The 21,106-nt window shown below is 38.0% G+C and overlaps 1 protein-coding gene across 1 annotated transcript in view; it reads left to right on the top strand.

Moving 5' to 3' along the window:
- Nucleotides 1-13,089, top strand: part of LOC131217511 (uncharacterized) — a 159,231-nt gene extending 146,142 nt beyond the window's left edge. Inside the window, exons 4-5 of the mRNA XM_058212448.1 lie at nucleotides 4,108-4,182; nucleotides 12,953-13,089. Of these exons, the coding sequence (XP_058068431.1) occupies nucleotides 4,108-4,182; nucleotides 12,953-13,089 (212 nt within the window). The remainder of the gene's footprint in view (nucleotides 1-4,107; nucleotides 4,183-12,952) is intronic.
- The last annotated feature ends 8,017 nt before the right edge of the window (nucleotides 13,090-21,106 follow it).

Here is a 21,106-nt window from a genome sequence, read left to right as displayed (position 1 = left end):
CTTGCATGGATGTGAACTTTCAATTTTGACCTTATACCTTCAACACATGGACTAATGGCGATAGTCCATTGATGAGTAGGCATTGTTGAGTGATTGTTTTCTATTAGAACAAGTGTTATTCTTCATCAGAGCTATCGGTTGGTATTTATATTCCCCAAATGCAGCATTTCCTATATGCTAGCTGCAACTTTTTGCTATGGAATAAAATTCCTCCAGAATTAAAACAAAATTTGAAACTTATCTCAAATGTCTTCAGGAAACAAGTGTGTCAATTAAACCAAATCTAGTCATTCCCTATAAAATTCTAGGCCAACTTCAACATTTTTTCAAAAACATAACAACTAAGGAATGAATTCCCCAGCAACTAAATAGAGTATTAAAGATCAACCCTTTGTGTGGTTTGTTTCCACCATTCGATCAGTTCTCAGCTGTGAAATTTTAACCACCTTTGAAAGAAAAATAATAATAATAATAATAATAATAATAATAATAATGGTACAATTCACAACACCCTAACATTCCCTGTAGGTAGATAAGTCGTGATATATACTCTTTTAGGCCTAATGTTCACCAAGAGCATTTTTGACAACATCTCATCGTCCGATAATAATGGGATTGGAATCTTAATGTGCTCTTGAGAATTTTCATTTCCATTTGATATGCTTGCTTGAACTAAACTGCCGTTTGTAATCTACAAATGGATGCTGCTTTGTTCACATGGTGCACGCTATAGTTTTCCCCAAAATTTTTATTAATTAATATTATTTTTTGTCATGTTGCTCTTGCCAGTTTTGTATTTGATTTTTTAAAAAAATTATTTATTTATTTATTTATTTTTTATTTTATATCTATGGGTTGTTCAACACTGACATGTACAGAGCCCCGCCTACTACATGCAAGTCTACGTGCTGATGTACCGGACCTTTGCATCAAGTGGGCCATACTGATTTGATCTTCGTTCTAAAAATATGTTGTTTCACTCTCAATTAGGTCACAATGATTAGATCATCTAGATTAATATTAGATCATTTCTGATCATTGTGATTAATATTAGATCATTTCTCTTCCTGGATGAGCTTCAATGTCCAAAATAAATGGTTTTTTTTTTTTTTTTTTAAATGGATGACTAAAACATTTTTATAGCCATCCATTTATCTTGTACATTGTGACACATGAAGGAGGTTATAAAAAATAAAAATAAAAATAAAAATAAAAATAAAAATAAATAAATAAATAAAACCTTTTAGCCAGATGTAATGATGTGGCCCACTGATGGAAAGCTAGGATGTACTCAGGTACACCATTTACATGTGTGCTTTCATGGAGAGGCGTTACGGCTGTACACGTATGCGGCCTATAAAATGACTTATTGCCGTTTTTAACAATAATATGTTTCACGAGAAATGTTACTATATATATATATAGGGAAAAGGTACTATGCACTCGAGCTGATGGGAACGTCCCATGAGGTCAAGCTGTGTGGGCCCCACCGTGATGCGTTTCGAACATCTACCCCATCAGTCAGATGCACCATTCCATCGTGGGCCTAGGACTCAAAAATCAAGTCAATCCATGATTTGTGTGGGCCACACCACGTACAGAAGTTGAGAGGGGCCGTGCACCATTAAAACATTCATAATCATTTTTTGGGCCCACCGAGATGTGGTTTGCAAATCCAACCCATCCATTATGTGTGTCCCACTTGGATGAGGGTTCAGACCAAGTCTCAGACGCATGCAAATTTCAGGTTGGCCCCACCAAGTGTTTTTATATGTTTTTGGCATGTCTTCACATTTTTTAGATGGTATGGCCCACCTGAATTCTGTATACGGTTGATTTTTGGGATATCCCATAATTTAAAGGGGACCCATCAAATCCACGGTGTTGATGGTCAACACGCATCACGGTGGGGCCCACACAGCTTGACCTCATGGGAGCTTATCGTGAGCTCCAGCGCATAGTACCTTTTCCCATATATATATATATATATATATGGTACTATGAGGTCGACCTCATGGGAACTCCAGCTGTGTGGCCCCACCGTGATGTGTGTTGAACATCAACACTATTAGTCAAATGCACCATTCTAATGTGGCCCACATGCATAAAAATCAAGTCAATCCATGACTTCGTTGGGCCACACCACATACAACAGTTGAGAGGGGTTTTCCTCCAATTAAAATATTCATAATCATTTATTGGGACCACCAAGATGTGGTTCATAAATCCAACCCATCCATTGTGTGTGTCCCACTAGTATGAGGGGTCATACCAAGTTTCAGCTGCATCTAAAACTCAGGTGGGACCCACCAAGTTCTTTTATATGCTTTATGGCCCACCTGAGTTTTATACGACTGATTTTTGGGATATCCCATAAACTAAAGGGGACCCATCAAATGCACGGTGTTGATGTTCAACACACATCATGGTGGGGCCCACACAGCTCGACCTCATGGGAAGTTCCCATGAGGTAGACCTCATAGTACCATTTCCCACACACACATATATATAATGACTTCCTGTGAGGTCTTGCAGTTTGGGCCCCACTGTGATGTGTATTGAGCATCTACCCCATTAGTAAGGGTCTACACGAACCGAGCTAGCTCGATTAGCTCGCTCGACTAGACTCGAAAATGCTCGAATCGACTCTGTTCGAAGCTGAGTTCAAGCCGAGTCGAGCTGATTTTTTGAGCTCGAAAATGAGTTCGAGCCGAGTTCAAGCAAGCCCAAGCTCGACTCGACTCGGATCGAATCCAGCTCAAATCGAACTCGGATCGAACCAGTTCGGTGACTCGATTACTTTGCCATTGATGTTGCTCACCAACTGTTTGATAAAATGACTCAACGAAATGTGGCTGGTGGCAAGGAAGGTATGTACATAAAATAAATACCCTTTTTCTCTTTGTTTTTCTTGGTTTTTATGTTACTTAGAAGGTATTTGATAAAATACCTGTAAAACCATTACCTCTATTTGTAAAACAGTGAGATTTTGAATTTACAGTTCGAGTGTTTGTGGAAATGCCTCAATGGCGAAATCGGCTCGATCTTGGCTTGAACTCGGCTTGATCTGGCCCAAGCTGCTGATCGAACCGAGTTGAGCTGGCCAATCAGGCTCGAGGACCGAGCCGAGCAGAGTTCGAGCTGAGGTCAGCCAGTGGCCGAGCCGAGTCGAGCTAAGGCTAGCTCGACTCGGTTCGACTCGATGTACACCCCTACCCATTAGTCAGATGCACCATTCCATGGTAGGCCATCGGCTTAAAAATCAAGTAAATCCATGAGTTGGATGGCCCACACCACATACAACAGTAGAGAGGAGTTACCCTCCCATTAAAACATTCATAATCATTTATTAAGCTCACAGAGATGTGGTTCACAAATCTAGACCATCCATGTTGTGTGCCCACTTGGATGAGGGGTCAAACCAAGTTTCAGCAAAATCCAAAACTCAGGTGGGCCCCACCAAGTACTTTTATATATTTTAGGATGTCTTCACATGATTTTAGATAGTACGGCCCACCTAAGCTTTGTATATGGCTGATTGTTTGGATATCCCATAACCTAAAAGGGACCCATCAAATGCACAGTGTAGATGTTCGACACACATCATGGTGGCGCCCATACTGCTAGACTTCTTGAGAAGTTCCCATGAGGTCAACCTTATGGTACCATTTCCTATATATATATATATATATATATATATATATATATATATATATATATAAAACTCAGCTGCCACCCGTTCTCAATGAGTTCTCATGGAAATTTTTAAAGAACTCATCACACCTGATGTGATCTTAAAATTTGAACGGTCCATGTGATGTAACACCCCATGAAACCCGAGGGCCAAGTTTCACCCTGATCCAACGCTTTGGTGGGTCATGGTAAAAGAAAATAGTTTCCTTTCTTGATTGGCATCTCTCTTTGCTATGGCTCACCGGAGTTTTGGATAAGGTGAAAATTGGTCTCTAGGAGTATCATGGGATGCCACATTGCATGGACGGTTCAGATTTTAGGCCTATGACACATGTTAGCGGGTACACAGGTGCGTAGGTAAGCATGCCTCTCTCCCTACATATCATACACTAACAACAATGTTTTGTTATTTAGTTGCCTTAATGCCACAGGTGAATATCAACAAAGCGAAGGGAGCAAACACGCCTGATGCGAGTAGTACATGTGCAGGTGAGTGGGACCGGCATGTTTTTCTTTATCGTACACACACAGATCTAATCCATCATTAATTTAGCATTTTATTTTTTTATTTTTTTATTTTTTTTTTAATTTTTTGGTTTTATATCCATCCTCTTTCTAAGTCATGGATGAGATGGTTGCAATTGCCTGACAAAACTAATTCTTTAGAACTATAGGCAATGCATTTTGATTGGACCTACTCTTGTGTAAAACGATCTTCATCGTCTATTTTTAAAGACATTGATCAAATGGTTAAATTTGTTAGATCATTGTGATGTGGTCATGGTAGCCCATGAAATAGGTGTCTAACCTAATAAACAGTCCACATCACTGGACTGTACTGTTTAAGTTCTGAATAGGACTAGGAGTTTCACTCATTGTTCTACTCATATGTACTTATATGTGAAGTTACTCTCACTTTTGTTTATCTTTGCTAAGTTCTAAATTGAAATATATTAACAATACTTAGGTGCCATTTGACAAACTAAAAAATAAGTTCTGAAAATTAAGTGTTGAATTGTATTTTTGAAATAGTTTTGAAATATTTTAGTTAAAAGTGAAAAGAAATTTAATGCACCACCACTTTTAGCATTATGTAAAGGTAGGGGCTCTGTAAAAAAAATCATATATCCCGTGAAAATTAATTTAAGCATTTCGTAACCTAATTTTCTCATGTAATTTGAATTAAGTGCTGAAAATAAGCTATAAGTGCTGAAAATATGTTTTTATCAAACGGCACCATATATATTCTTTTTGTAATAGGGTGCTGTTTACCATGCGTGATAGATAGAAACATATCTGATGCAAAACCTATGCAATGCGAGCCAAGGATCTGATGGTAAGTGGCATCAATTCTCTGTGTAAAGAACAAGCACACTATAAAATAGATGTTAACAATGTTCTAAAGCCTTTTAAATGGCTCGTAGGACGTGTAAACATCAATCAGGGTGGTTCATTCAACGGTACTGTTGGACGCCCAGTTTGTTATCTGTCACATGTAGTGTGGCGCACTAAAATCGATTATATACCATAGTCCAAATTGATCAACATTGACCCCAAGCCCCGAAATAAGGAGATACATCCAATGTGAACGTATATAACCAGATTTTGAGAAGATCGGTTGCTTATTCAAACATTTGCAGAATTTTATAACAATTAGGATAATCGGATGGTGGGGTTTTTCCTTTGAAGATGGGTTGCTTGTGTCTTCCACAAGAAAGAACTTTCAGAATACCAGTGCAATTAAATAAAAGGAAAAACTCACAATCAATTACTAGAAGCAGGCAAGAATGCGTCTTTTGAAAGAACAGCATGATATTAGATAGAGAACAAATTCGGCGTATGAGCGTAGATTTGGGTTACAACTAAAGATTATAGCTAAGAATTACTGCTACTTTTAGGATAAGCTGAGATAAAACATAAATTGATATATTTGTTTGGATGTTGTTGATTGTGATATTGGATTAAGTTCTGCTCTGTTAATTTCCTCTGCTATTTACAGATTTCTGTTGTAGCTTATTCTTCTACATTCTTTTTTCATTATTTCAACGGTTACCATAGTCAAAAAGCCTTTTCTAGATCCTTCTCTTGTCTAAATCATTCTCTTGTTACGTTTCTTTTTTATGACTGTTCCTCTATTGTCGGCAAAAAATTGTTTCTCTTAGTCGCCTTTTGTAACTTAAACTGCTCGGTCGCGTTTCTCTCTTCCTTCATTAGACTTTTGAGTAACTCAACTACATCACTCCATCGACCATCCACTAACTTGTAAAAATGGATTTACATCAGGTATGATTCCGCAAAACTACTCCAAGTATCTTAAAGATCTTTTCATCTATCTCCTATTTCTTATGTAATGCCACATGTCACCTCCCTGATGGCTTAGCCTAGAATGATCAAAAATAAGGTACAATATTGGCCCCCACGTCCCTTTATCTTTGGCAAAAAAAAGTAAAAGTAACATTTTTTCCATTACTCGATGTAATAAATGTAATCAGCTGTTATTCCATATGTTGTTTCCTCATTGATTCTATTAGACCAAACTCGTATCGAAAGATATCATTTGTCTCACCCTTTTAAGTTGTCAATGTGACACGTCACATAGAATCGTATCATACAAGAAGTCATAATTATCTTTTCATTAATGCACATATATCGTGGTTGATACATAAACAAAGTCTAAGTCGGTGCTTCTCGTCCTTCACCCTTTCCTTCTTGTCACTTTTGTCAAACCCCCTATTCTAGATTTCTCCTCTGAATTATCATGTTGCATCTTCCTCTTCTTCCACTCCAACTCCCCATTTAGAATAGTTTATCAAAGATCTAAGGGGTTGTTTGATTTTTTTAGATCAACCGTAATTACCATCTAAATGGGTAATATGGGTAATAATTATTTACCTATGTAATTACCACACTTTCCCAATGTAGATGTGGCAACTTACTTTTTTAACACTTAAATCGAGAAATATACAAAATCAATGTGGGGCCCATCGTGATGTATGTGACTTATTCACACCACTCATTTGTTATGTCAGCTAAATTTAGGGCGTGACTAAAAAAATCAAGCAAATCCAAAGCTCAAATGGACCACACCACAAGAAACAACAGGAATTGAACGCCTACCATTAAAAACTTCTTGGGGCCCTTAAAAGTTTAGAATCAAGCTAATATTTGTGTTTTTCCCTTATCCATGTCTGTGTGACAATATGAATGGGTTAGATCATGAAAAAACCTCAATGTGGGCCTAGTGAAGGAAACAATTTTCAATGGTGGACAAATTAGGGCCACTGTTTCCTTTCATGTGGGCCATTTGAGTGTTGGATCTGCCACATTTTTTGGCTCATGCCCCGAAATGTTCTAATAAAATAGATGGATGGTACAGATATATCATATACTTTACAGTGGGGTCCACATATTTAAATCAACACTTTTATATCGATTTTCGAGGTTAAATTACTCTCACATTTTCAAACTAGGAGAAAAAGTAATAATTACTTATTTACCTGGATTAACCCGTATCATGGAAAATCAAACAAGCCCTAAATGTTTTGTCATTAAGAGTAGTAATGACCTCATGTTCAATAATCCGATCGAACCAGACAAACCATTATTGACAATTAGTCTAGCCTTTCACCCCGCTATTATTCATGAATAACTTCATGCGATTGAACCAAGTTTTTCGAAGTACCTCGATGAAGTTATGGTTATCCAATCCAACAATCTCCTAGATCTTTCCAACCTATTTAAATCTCCGTAAGAATGGGCGAAATTGATGAATGGTTGGGTCGAATGATTAAATAGAGTTGAAGCACAACATGGTGACACATAGAGGCAGGCAGGAATCTATGAATGCATCAAACTCTCCTTGCACAAATATCCATCTAATACATTCCTCTTTGTAATGGTATCAACTTTCTAGAGTCAGTCAAACAATACATTCCATTTTAGAATTGGCCCCGTAGGTCCAACAATCATGGATGTATGTGCATTCACCAAGCTTTTTCCCTTCTAGGAGCTTGTCTATCCAAGCTTCATGTTGAAGAATCGATATCCCTTCACCCTTCTGGACAAGACCAACAAGGCATATTCCACATTAATGACATTACAACGCAAATCTCAGGATGAAGTGGATGAGAAAGAACATTATAGCTTTCCTTCTTATGTGGATTTATCGAATCCTGATGTGTATGAATGCCCTACAAATTCTAGGGAATATATTCATTTGGTTGAGGCGCTTGCTAAAGGACGTATGTCAGCTTGCTCTCGCCCCTCTCGTGCTTGGCAACCTCTACTGTAGTATGTTTGAAGCAACTGCAAAGGGATTTAATACTCAGGTTAGCTTATCTGGCTTGTACAAATGTGGTTCTATGAATATTCTGGAGTAAACTTCATTAAATCTATTTCATCATATGTGGATTTTACCTCCTTCAGTTATTGTAACATCCTTTGCCTAAAATTATTATTATTATTATTATTATTTTGCAGAATATATGAGTTTTTTTTCTTTCTTTCACCTTTTGAGAAGTCTAACCGTTTTTTATATCCCTTTAAAGATAAAGATTTTGATCTGACCTGGTTCACTAAAGACTATGAGTCAATTGACACGGAGATGGCTAGCCCTAGGGGATGAGGCTTGGAAAAGCTATCTAATCTACAAAGACCTTCCATGTGGCGGCACAATAGATACGGGTATTAATGCTAAGGCTGGCATCGAACAATATTATCCCAATCTTCTTACTCGTCAATTTGGCTTTGCTCAAGATATCCCCTTTCCATTCATCCATCGAACTTGCAACCAACCTCTAACTCATCGACTAGTTACAGACTCAATCATTACCTTTTAGACTCTCCACAGAGGGTTTGATTCCATTAACTCTTCTTTACCAACTATTCACAACAGTTAGAGTCATTTCACTCATGGTGGAAAAACTACTACAAGACTTTGATTAGTGGGTCCCATGAATTGATCATCAGTTAGATTTATTCTTCATCTAAGGTGGAGATACCTATGGTCGAGAAGAAGGAGACGAATAAAGAAGGCACCAAGAAATCAAATACTCCTCAGTCGGTCGTGTCTTCTTCCTAGAGGAAGACACGATCAAGGAAGACAACCTCGGTTTTATCGACCATCCCCTCCCCAACACCAATAAAGACAGTCAAACCTTCTTTCATATTAATAAAAATGGTTGAGCCAACTCAACTTGTGGTATCAGAAGACCACAATGACAGGTCCAACTAAGTGGTTTCAGCTACTGCATCGATCCCAACACCTACAACTCATTCAACCATTTTGAGGATTTTCGAGCTTGGGCCTCTCTCGGCTTATCGCCTTACACTACCTGCAGCTTTTGGTCGATCTGCTCCAGGTATTTTTTCTTCAGTGTATGAGTCATCTCTTTTGGTATCACTAGGAATTTTGAATGACTCAGCCTTTTCCAAACATCTTCTCGAATAGGACGGGGTTTAACCATCCTTAGCCCTTGGATAGACCCAGGGTGATCGTTGGCATGTTTGCCCTTCTGTAGGTAAAAGGAATTTCTTTATAGTTTTGATTGACAGATTATCTTGCTTGATAATTCAGTCGATAAAGTCTCCTATTTGATCGAGTCAGCCTCGTACATTTCTTACAAAGGTACTGATAATTTGACATTATTACCTCCAGATGTGCTTTGGTCTGGTCGACCGTAGGCTTAGGCCTCACACTCTTCTTGGCATTTTGCTCCTTGGGTTGACCCATTTAAACTCTAAGATCAATATTTTGTTACGATCATACCAGCATTTGATGATTAATTATGATTATATTGATCTCCATATTGGATGGAAATGGATCAGTATTGATCAACATTGCTTCTTTTTATTTTTCAGAGGACTTTAACAACCCTTTGTTAATGTTATCTTGAATAACATTCTTAAAAACAACACATTTGTTAGTGGAATACGACTGAGTTCCATGTGACTTGTAATAATTAATTTTCTCCAGTTCTTAGGCTATTAGAATCATATGATTAACTAGAATTTTGATAACTTTGTTGGCTAGCATGATATCAAAGATTTCGTCAGCGTGAGAAATATCAAAGGTGTATGTTTTTTGAACTTTCTAATTATAGGATGTCATTGCCTCCACTTTAACTAAGGTCGAGCACGTGAATAGTTACTTAGCCACTACTTCAACCACTATAACATCATAATTATGATTATAATAATGTATTCCTGCTGACGAATTATTTTGTTACACTAACTCTTGAAATAAGGCCTCATGCCGAGACTCCTTCCTGGTCAAATCATAAAGATCTATGAATTTCGTCCTTACAAACTTCTTTTGAAGCTTGAATTCTAGCCCATCATGAGCTAACTGGATAAATTCTGCTTCGGTCATGGCTACATTGCATTAGACTTTTGCTCTCTTAAACTGAGTAATATAATTTTTGACCGATTCTCTTAAAAACTATCGAAAATAAGCGAGATCGGCCATGGAATTTTTTTTATCCTTGTAAAAGAACTGAGTATGAAACTTTTCTTCTATCCCTTACCAATTATGTACAAAATTTAGTAGCAAATTGGAATGCCAAGTAAAATCTACTGTAGTGACTGAATGACCAAATAGTTGTAATTTATAATACTCATTATTGGTCAACTCTTTACATTGTATTATAATTCAACCTGTGCTCTATGGTCGATTGACTTATTGTAAGACTCCTATCGGGTGGGTGACACATGATCATTAGATCTGACCATTGGATTATTCAGATTGAGCGATTCAGTGGGCCCCACTATAGTTGTGATCATTGTATATAAGTTTGGGGCGAGACACTTGAACCGCGATCCCTATACTCGGTTATTAAGCTAGATATGGAAACCTACGATGTGGAGACCCTAAAAGGGAGAAGTGTGATGGGTAAGCTTTTGGCCATTTTTCCTATAAATATATGTCTTGATCCCCTCACCAACACAAGCGAGAAAACCCTGGTCCCATTGAAGGTTCTCCTAAAGGTATAAGGTGTAGAAGATCAAGATTCCTGTCGGCGAAATGTCTTCCCAATCAGGTACACTTTTAGGTTATGGTTTTGAATCTCCATTGTTGATGTATAGATGATCTGTCAATTTCGCAATACAAGTATAAAATTTAGTATCAGAGCTGACTATGCATCGGTATGCTAGAATCTTTTTTAGGCTACGCTCACAACCCTGATTTCGTAACCCGATTACAATCCCAGCTGGATGGGTTATCAGTCACGACTTTGTTTGTGAGCACCGACAAACATGGATGTTTGAAAGGCTGGTATTTGATCTACAGCCATGATTGTCATTGCCGACAGTTGTGGAATCGAGGGTTATTACCCCTACCCAGCAGCGACACATTCTGGGTGAAAACCCAAATCAGTTCTGATTATGTCTTGCAAACTGTCATGGCCTGATTCAGATGATTTGAAATCAGATCGTGAAGATCCGAAAAATTAGGCAACCAAGGCCGATTGTGACGAAAACGGAGGTGAAAACCCTCTTCCCATCTTCTTCATCCCAATAAGCATGATCGATTACCATTAATGGCGGAAAAAAAAACCCACCTCTTCCTTCATCAGCGGAGCTCGATTCTGGCCCGTGGTGGTAGCGATGGGAGTCGAACATGGTGGTTCTGGTGGTCAGACCATGTAGCAATGATTTGGCCGAGGTGTTGCTGCTTGATTCATGCCGGCTGAGACGATTTTGGATGGTAGGTTGGCAGCCATGTTTTTCGTCAAGGAGCGGTAGAAATACCATCATCGCACTTCCTCTCTTTCATCTTCAGATCCGGCAGCGATCCATCATTGTAGCCGGATTCGACTCCACCTCCATGGCCGTTGTTCTCTCTTCCACAGTTGCATGAGCCAACGATGGCGGCCACCTTCTCTATCAATGATTGACAGTAGGCAGCCAGATTTAGTGGCGAAGGTGGTGATGGTGGCTAGAGTTTCCCCATGGCGATGCTATCACAGTAGAGAGAAGAGGAAGGTGTGATTGCTGCTGCTAGGGATTGAGAGGTCTCCTATGGCATTTTTTTTTTGTAGGAATGGGATAGTGAGCCTGGCCATTGCAATGGGCTTTTGCACTGCCAAGATCTGGACCATTGTAATGAGCCTATGCATTGGATCCAAAATCTGGATTCTCCACGGGCCTTTACCATTGGGCTGCATTTTGGGTCTGGATGTGGCCACTTCAGTTATTGTTTTATGTTGGCATAAGGCCCAAGATAGGGCGATTTTAAGAATTGCTCATGGGCCCATAACATGTCAAATAACAACCCATTTCTAAGGCCCAATGTCCTTAAATATTATTATTTAACATGATAGCGGGCTAAATTTTGGGCATACTTTCTTGTATCATTTTCGACTTTTAGGGTTCTGCTTTCGTATGTGGGCCCATTTTCAAGATAATGATCTAAACCATTGTAATAATTATACTTGGGCGAATTTAGAATAAATGAAACCTATATACAAATTAGCAATTGATGGTTAGTAGCTTCCATTTATTAGATGGCCTTGATAATTCAGTAAATATGGTTTAATGTATCATTTAGTTTTGATCTGGCACAAATTAGGGCCATTACCCATCTGTTTAAGGCTTATATTAAGTTGTTGACCATCAAGAATTTAATCCAACTATCACTTTAGAATAGGTTTGATTAACATCAACCATTTTTTGGGCCGAATCAGAACTTCTACAGAATGGTTTGTTATGGGCAGGACCATGTAGCAATCCTTGAGTCCGTGAGTTGGATTGGAACTGGTTGTGTTAGTTACCAAAGTTACCTCAATTGGTGAAAATTTTTACTTTCAGACTTCAGTATATAGAATTCGGTGACCTTCCATTATAGGATTGCATTCAGTTGCGTTCGTATCCATAGCGGGCGGTGGTCAGAACAAAGAAATATCATTGCTTAGCAGGATATGAGCGAGGTGAAGTGCTTGGTAATGCTGATATAACTTTAAGATATTCATTTTGCCCAAAGGTGATGGACGTCTTAGATTTATTTCACTAGTACTGATTAGCTTCATGTTCAGTAGAGCCTCTTGCATGTTGCAATTTTGCCCAAAGGAGGAGTCACAGTGATACGCCGGGCTCTTGCCAGAATTTGATGACTATGGCCCATCATTATTCTGGGTCATTTGATTGAAGGCCCAAATCAATCGAATGTTAATACATACATAATGTTCGTGGTTTACATTCATGTAGTATGATGTGAGACTTGTTCATTTATTGATTTAAATGTTATGCTTTTTATGTCCAGCCAAGATTGTTTCCAATGTTCCAAACCAGTATAATTTCATACCTTTGCTTACTGGGTCTAACTTTAAGAAAATGAAGCACTATTTAGGAAATCGATTTTCGGGTCCTGCAGAAGATTGCACACAATTTAAAGAATGAGTTGTTTCTAAGGATAAGAATCAAGTTTTAGTTTGTTTTGAATCTAATTTAGCTGATATGTCCACAGACAACTGGTGGATAGACTCTTGTGCAACTATTTACATATATAATTCCACGTAGGATATGCTCCAAAGTCGAACACCAACCGATACAGGAAGATCAGTTTATATGAGGAATAGTATTAGAGCAGACGTGGAAGCTATCGGCATCTGTAGGCTTAGGTTATCGTCAGGACACTTTCTTGATGTAGTAGATACTGTTTGTGTGCCTTATATAAGGCGTAATTTGGTTTCCATTTCTCATTTAGATAAATTTGATTATGAGTTTAAATTTGAAAATGGAAAATTAAGCATTTCTTATGATTCGGTTATGATTAGTTTTGACACTTTAGTCAATAACCTTTATCGGTTAGATTTGGATGTTTCACATGCCTACAGTATTAACTCTTCACACGGAAACACTAAAGGCATTAAGCGAAGGTTAGATTATGAAAATTCTTCAATGGTGTGGCACAAGCAATTAGGCTATATCTCTCGTAAGAGATTGAAAATGCTTGTGCATGAAGAAATTCTTCATTTTTTGGACTTCTCATACTTTGAGGTCTGCATAGATTGCATTAAAGGTAAACAAACTAGAACTAGAAAAAAAGGTGTCACTAGGAGTGTAGGACTCTTGGAAGTGATTCATACAGACATCTGTGGACCGTTCCCTTCAACATCTTGGAATGGGCAGAAGTATTTTATCACTTTCAAAGATGACTACTCTCATTATGGGTATTTATACCTTATTAACAACAAATCAGATGCCCTGGATACATTTAAGATATATATAAAAGGATAAAATGATAAAAGTCGTCAGATCCAACCGTGGTGGTGAGTACTACGAAAGGTATGACGAATCTGGGTGTAATCCAGGGCCATTTGCTAGATACCTACAAGATTGTGGTATCGTCGCCCAATATACCATATCTGGTCATCTAGAGCAGAATGGTCTAGCAGAAAGGTGTAATCGCACCTTAAAGGACATGGTGCAGTCTATGATTAGTAATTCAGCATTGTCAGAATCTTTGTAGGGTGATGCATTGAAAACAACTATGTATATCCTTAATATAGTCCCAATTACGGCTATATGAAAACTCCATATAAATTATGGACAGGGTGAAAGCTTATTTTATGATACCTTCATGTATGGGGTTGTCCTGTAGAAGTCAAACCGTATAACCCGCATGAAAGAAAGCTTGATCCTAGAACGGTTAATTGCTTCTTTATTAGATACCTAGAAAGATCCAAAGGATTCAGATTCTATTGTCCATCATATTACATGAGTCATTGAGACTGCGAATGTTAGGTTTATTGAGAAACTGAAGATAGTGGGAGCACGAACTTAAGAAATATTGTGTTTGAGGAAGAATGGATTGTGATTCCCACCACAATCATTCGGAGTAGCATGGTCGTCCATCCAGCAACGAACCCTGAGATCTCTATGGATGACCATGTAGAGCCTCAAATACAACCCAGTGATGAGGAAACAGAAAACCCAATTCAGAATAATGAGCCTTTAAGATGATCATATAGAGAGAGAAGATCTGTGATTCCAGATGATTATAACGTCTATCTGTAGGAGCATGACTTTGACATTGGGGCAGAAAAGGATCCTGTATCTTTTTCATAAGTTGAACAAAGTGGGAATTCTTCTTAATGGTTCGATGCTATGAATGATGAATTAAAATCCATGAAGGATAATAAAGTTTGGGATCTTGTTGAATTGCCTGAAGGGATTAAGCCGATTGGTTGTAAGTGGGTATTCAAAACCAAATGAGAATCTAAAGGCAATATCAAGAGGTATAAAGCCAGACTAGTTGCAAAGGGTTTCAGTTAGCATGAGGGCATTGACTTTAAGGAGACTTTCTCACTTGTGTCCAAGAAAGACTCATTTAAGATCATTATGGCTCTTGTGGCTTATATGGATTTAGAGCTACATCAAATGGATGTGAAATGGAGACCTAAGTGAGAACATATTTATGTTACAACCAAAAGGTTTTAAAGACAAAGGCTCAGAACATCTAATTTGCAAGCTTAAGAAGTCCATTTATGGGTTGAAACAGGCATCACGACAGTGGTACCTAAAATTTCATGAAGTTGTTTCTTCATATGGTTTCATTGAAAACACTACGGATGAGTGTATATATATGTGTGTGTGTGTGTGTGTGTGTGTGTGAAAATTAGTGGGAGTATGTTTATTATTTTAGTCTTGTATGTTGACAACATTTTTTTGGCCAATAGTGATATTGGATTGTTACGTGAGACTAAGAGATTTCTATCTCAAAACTTTGAGATGAAAGATCTTGGTGATACATCATTTGTCATCGGCATTCAGATTAGTCGGGATAGATCACATTGACTGCTTGGCTTGTCACAGACGACCTATATCGATTGGGTTTTCGAAAAGTTTAACATGCAAGATTGTGTTCCTGGCCAAGTACCTATTGTAAAAGGTGATAGGTTTGACCAATTTCAATGTCCTAAGAATAACCTAGGAAGGGATGAAATGAAAGATATTCCATATGCATCAACAGTAGGGAGCATCATGTATGCTCAGGTCTGTATGTGCCCGAATATTGCTTTTGTATTTGGAATGTTGGGCAGGTACCTTACCAATCTAGGGATGAATCATTGAATAATGGTTTAGAAAGTATTATGCTATCTGTAAAGGACAAAGGACTTTACACTCACATATAGTAGATCTGACGATTTGGAGTTGGTTGGATACACAGATGCAAATTTTTCATGCTGTCTTGACAATAAGAAGTCTACCTCGAGCTATGTAATCATGATAGGTGGTGGAGCCGTATCATGAAAGAGTGTAAAACAGTCCATTAAAGCATCTTCTACCATGTAAGAAGAGTATGTAGCTTGTCATAAAGCCACGAGTCAAACGATCTGGCTTTAGGGTTTTTTCTCTAGTTTACAGGATGTGCAGATGATCCCGAATTCATTGAAAATCTATTGTGATAGCTCAGCTGCAGTTAATTTCTCTAACAACAACAAGCATTCATCGTGGTCAAAGCATATTAACATTAAATATCTTATTGTGAATGAGAGAGTTCATAATCATTAGGTGTCTGTAGAACTCATTGGTATGAGGCAGATGATAGCGGATCCTCTCACTAAAAGTCTTCCTATTACGCTCTTTAAAGAACATGTGACATCTATAGGAGTTGTAGATCCCAAGGATGGATTTCAGTAGTGGGAGTTTTCAGTTTTGATCCAATTATGAATAGATATTTCGGAGATCTCTTTTATATGCATTGATGATTCTGTTATTCAATTTATATCTTGCTTCTCCTTCTGTGTGCACTTTCAGTTTTGAGTAAGTAAGAATTTGGTTTGTGTCTTGGTGACACATTCAGATGGACCACTTGAAGATAGGCACGTGTGATCACATTAGATGTTGGTATTCGTGACTGTGATTCGTCACACTTCGAAATATATAAATGTTGCGTTGACTACCACGATTCAATAATTGTAGTCTTGATGGACCGGATTTGACAAGCATTGCTCATAATTATCCAACGGTATTGTTTTAAAATTTAGTAGGGCGCCCATTAGGAACTTTCAAAATCAAATACATTTTTTAAAATTATTTTTACAATTAAAATAAAATGTTTTATTTTCCTTTAGAGATCAGTGTATCCCAAGTGGGAGAATGTAAGACTCCTATCAGGTGGGCGACACATGATCATTAGATCTGACCATTGGAATATTCAAATTGAGCAATTTAATGGGCCCCACTATAGTTGTGATCATTGTATATAGGTTTGGGGCGAGACACTTGAACCGCGGTCCCTATACTCAGTTATTAAGCAATATATGAAAACCTATGGTGTGGAGACCCTAAAAGGGAGAAGTGTGATGGGTAAGCTTCTAGTCCCTCCTCCTATAAATAGATGTCTTGGTCCCCTCATCAACACAAGCGAGAAAACCCTGGCCCCATTGAAGGTTCTCCTAAAGGTATAAGGTGAGGAAGATTAAGATTCCTGTTGGCGAAATGTCTTCCCAATCTGGTACGCTTTTAGGTTATGGTTTTGAATCTCTATTGTTGATGCATAGACGTTCCATCAATTCCGGAATACAGGTATGACACTTATATCACCTGTAAACAACGTAAAATCAAATTTATAATTCCTCAAAAATGGATATTGTTGATCGATCCAATCAAGATATGACTTACGATAAATTAGAGTAGTAGTTCGGCCGAGAACTTGGCCTACTACTTCCTAAACTAGTAGAACAATTTGGTTACGCTCCCAGTGCTGTTGTGCAACAACTGGAGGTACTTATGGATCTTCTTGATATTGTTCTTTATTTTATGGTTAGTTTCTAGGCAAAGGTTGCCCCCAGTCATCCATTGATTTCTGGCTTCAAGAATTATGCTCTTATTCTTGCGTTTAGGACGCCTAAAATCTACCAGTGGTAGTGAATTTTGTATGTCATGTATAGGAATATGTTCAGGACGTCTGAAATCTATCGGTATCGATAAATTTTTCACATCCTGGATTAGACTATGGATAGGAATATGTGGTGTATTTCACTATAAAGGAAGTGTCTATGACACTAGTTGGACTGGTGGTACAGGTGCCAAATTCCCAACAGAACATGAATTGACCCGTTGCTGAGGTGCAACAGGTGCACTTTTAGCAAACAACGCCACCACCTGATTCATGCTCTCAGTGTAGCCAACCTTCCACAAATTAAAGGCCACAGTCTGAACTCATGAGTGTTCAACTTAAACTCATGACAATTTTGTGATGTATTGAATTTCCATTTGCATATCAGCCATCCTAGCTGACATAATCTCCATATGTTCAACTTGGGATCCCCCCAAAGTATGCCGATTACCCCCTGAACCGTACAAGCTAGTTACCACCTATCATATGGCTTTCTAACTCCACTTCTTTTTCTAGTCGTTCCGCTCTGTCGGATTGTTGGTAGTATCAAAGATTTGTAACCCCTCAACATCGATGATCCATCTGGATTTGAAAGAACAACCACCGAACTTGGTGGTGGATTTCCTTTCTCATGCACCTATTGAACTTGGAACTCTTTCTCATGCTGAAAGCTTGTTGGCTACAATAGCATTAATAGTAGTTGTTGAAGCATTATAACCATCTCTTTGGCTAATAATTCTGAAAAATTACTACATCGGTGTTTACTTGAATCAAAAATGTTCTTTTTGCATAGTCGATAGAAAAGGAATATTAATGATGACCAAGTACTATATCGAGTCCCATTGGGCATGCAAAAAATGTTGGATGCTCGGTTTGTTTTCTATCACGTGTAATGTGCATAGGCATGCCAGAATCGATAAAGCAGCTCAATCCAAACCGATCAACTTTAAACCCAAGTGCCAAAATAAGCAAATACGTCCAATATGAACGCATATGACCAGATTCTAAGAAGATCAGTTCCTTACTCAGCCACTTGCAGAATTTTATAACGATCAAGCAATAATTGGAGAGTGGGGTTCTTCCTGTAAAGATAGATTGCTTCATGCCTTCCACAATAGAGGACTTTCAGAATACCAGTGCAATCAAACAAAAGTAAAAACTCACAATTGGTGGCTAGGAGGACCTACAAGAATGCATCTCTTGAAAGAACTACATGATATTGGATAGAGAACAAATCCAACGTATGAGAGTAGATTTAGATTACAACTAAAGATTATAGCTAAGAATTACTGCTACTCTTAAGATAAGTTGAAATAAAAGATAAATTGATAGATTTGTTTGATTGTTGTTGATTTTGAGATTATATTTAGTTCTGCGCTGCTTGTTTCCTCTGTTATTTATAGATTTCTGCTGTAACATATTCTTCCAGATTCTACTTCCATTACTGTAACTGTACTGTAGTAAAAAATCCTTTTCTAGGTCTTCTTTTTTTTCTGTAGATCCTTCTCTCATTACGTTTCCTTTTTGTGATTGTTCATCTTCTATCAGCCAAACTTTATTTCTCTTGGTCGCCTTTTGCAACTTAAACTGCTCGACCACGTTTCTCTATTCACTCATTAGACTTTTGAGTAACTCGATCACATCACTTCATCAACCATCCACTGATGTATAAAACTAGATTTACACCATATATGATTCCCCAAAAGGTGCTCTAAAGTATCTTGAAGTTTTTTCATCCACCTCCTACTTTTTTATGCAAGGCCACATATCGCCCTCCTATTGGCTTAACTCAGAATGGCCAAAAATTTGGTATAACAATACTATAGGGAGCAAGTTATGGTGCAAGAATCGCACTCATTGGCTGATCCAACCCACCAGGTTAACATATTGCTCCATGCTGAAATTGAGCAGAGTCACACTGGTAGCGTAAAATTGTTCATAACCCAGACAAAGGATATTGTAATCAAGTGGCTTCGCCTCTTTGGGAACCCAACTCAATAAGCTTTCATATGGAATTAACATCACCACGGTCGGACTTCGTTTGATACTCCACATGTGGAATGCAATTTACTAGTAGCATGTTAGACAGAGTTGGGCCGGAGGGCGCTTATTCAGGCTGAAATTTAATCCCAAGATGTGTGGGGCATATATTGCCTCTTGCTGACCTCCGGCGATGAATTTAGTGTTCTAGGAGAGCAGAAACTCGAAGCAATTCAAACTGTTGAATCAGCTTGGAACGGTCCAGCTCTTCAATGATTAAGGGCCCATTGGGCAAACAGTTGGTGGTTGGTACAAAACAGTTGGCTATTGGTACAATCTTCAAGATGAAAGACACAGGCCCTCCTGCAATGTATAAAAAAAATCTACGCCTTTGGACGATATTGATGCCGGAACATACTAAAATTAATCACGCAGATTGGTTTGCCAAGATGAAATCTTGATCATGGAAGGTCCAGATTCACCAAAGGACCGAAGGATAGAATTTTTTTTACCTGTTATACTGCAATGTGAAGTTACTCATACTTTTGTTATATTTGCTAGATATTGTGGTTTAAAATAAAAATACACCAATAAACTTACTCTCTTTGCTGTTACGAGCAGCATGCGATACGGAATTGATCGCAACATGACATATGCAGAAAATCCAGATTGTGTGAACCACGGATCTAAAGGTGAGAGGCACCAAATCACTATTTTATTAAGAGAAACTTTCATTCTAAGGAAGAGTTTGATTATCCATGCACATAAACACATCCACAATGCATGCACATCAATTAAATTAAATGGTCCAACATGTGAGTCCCACAAATCCTAATTCGCCATACTATAAACACTTGTATGGTTAGGATGAAATATAAGTCACTATCCGAATTTATAAGATGAAAAATTCATGTAAAACCCAAAATCCACGCGTATGACTCCCCAAATCGAACTTTTCTCCTTTTTGTAATAAGTACGTGGATTTGGGATTTTCTAACAAAAGTTCATGAATGATATGATCCATCACGTGGTTCTAAACTTTCCATCACATGGACATGAGAGCTGTGTGCCAACATTGTCAGAATATTTACTCTTTATGGTAATGTCAGAATATTTACTCCGTATTCTATATTTTTTCATTATCGTTAGTTACAAATATATAAGACTAGAATAAATCTTCTATTTTTGGCTATACAAATCTGGTTCCTATAATCATGCACTCGTGAGAAGGAAAGGATTTCTTTCCATCCCTCTTCCTATAATTTCTCCATCAACCAATATATTACAACTCACGCCAACACTCCCCCTCAAGTTAATGCATACGGATCCCTTATGCACAACTTGACTAGTGAGTTGTCGAACTCTTTGCTGGACACGGCTTTGGTAAGTATATCTACTAGCTGGTCTTCGGACTTGACAAATGGGAATCGAATTGTCTTAGTCTCGAGATTATGTTTGATGAAGTGCCGATCTACCTCCACATGTTTAGTTCTATCGTGCTGAATCGGATTATGAGAGATATCTATGGCAGCTTTATTATCACAAAAAAGATTCATTTCTGATGTGGGAGCAAAACCAACCTCTGTTAGC

The sequence above is a fragment of the Magnolia sinica genome, chromosome 10 (assembly GCF_029962835.1).
Source record: "Magnolia sinica isolate HGM2019 chromosome 10, MsV1, whole genome shotgun sequence".
NCBI lineage: Eukaryota > Viridiplantae > Streptophyta > Magnoliopsida > Magnoliales > Magnoliaceae > Magnolia > Magnolia sinica.
This window is presented reverse-complemented; position numbering and strand designations above follow the sequence as displayed.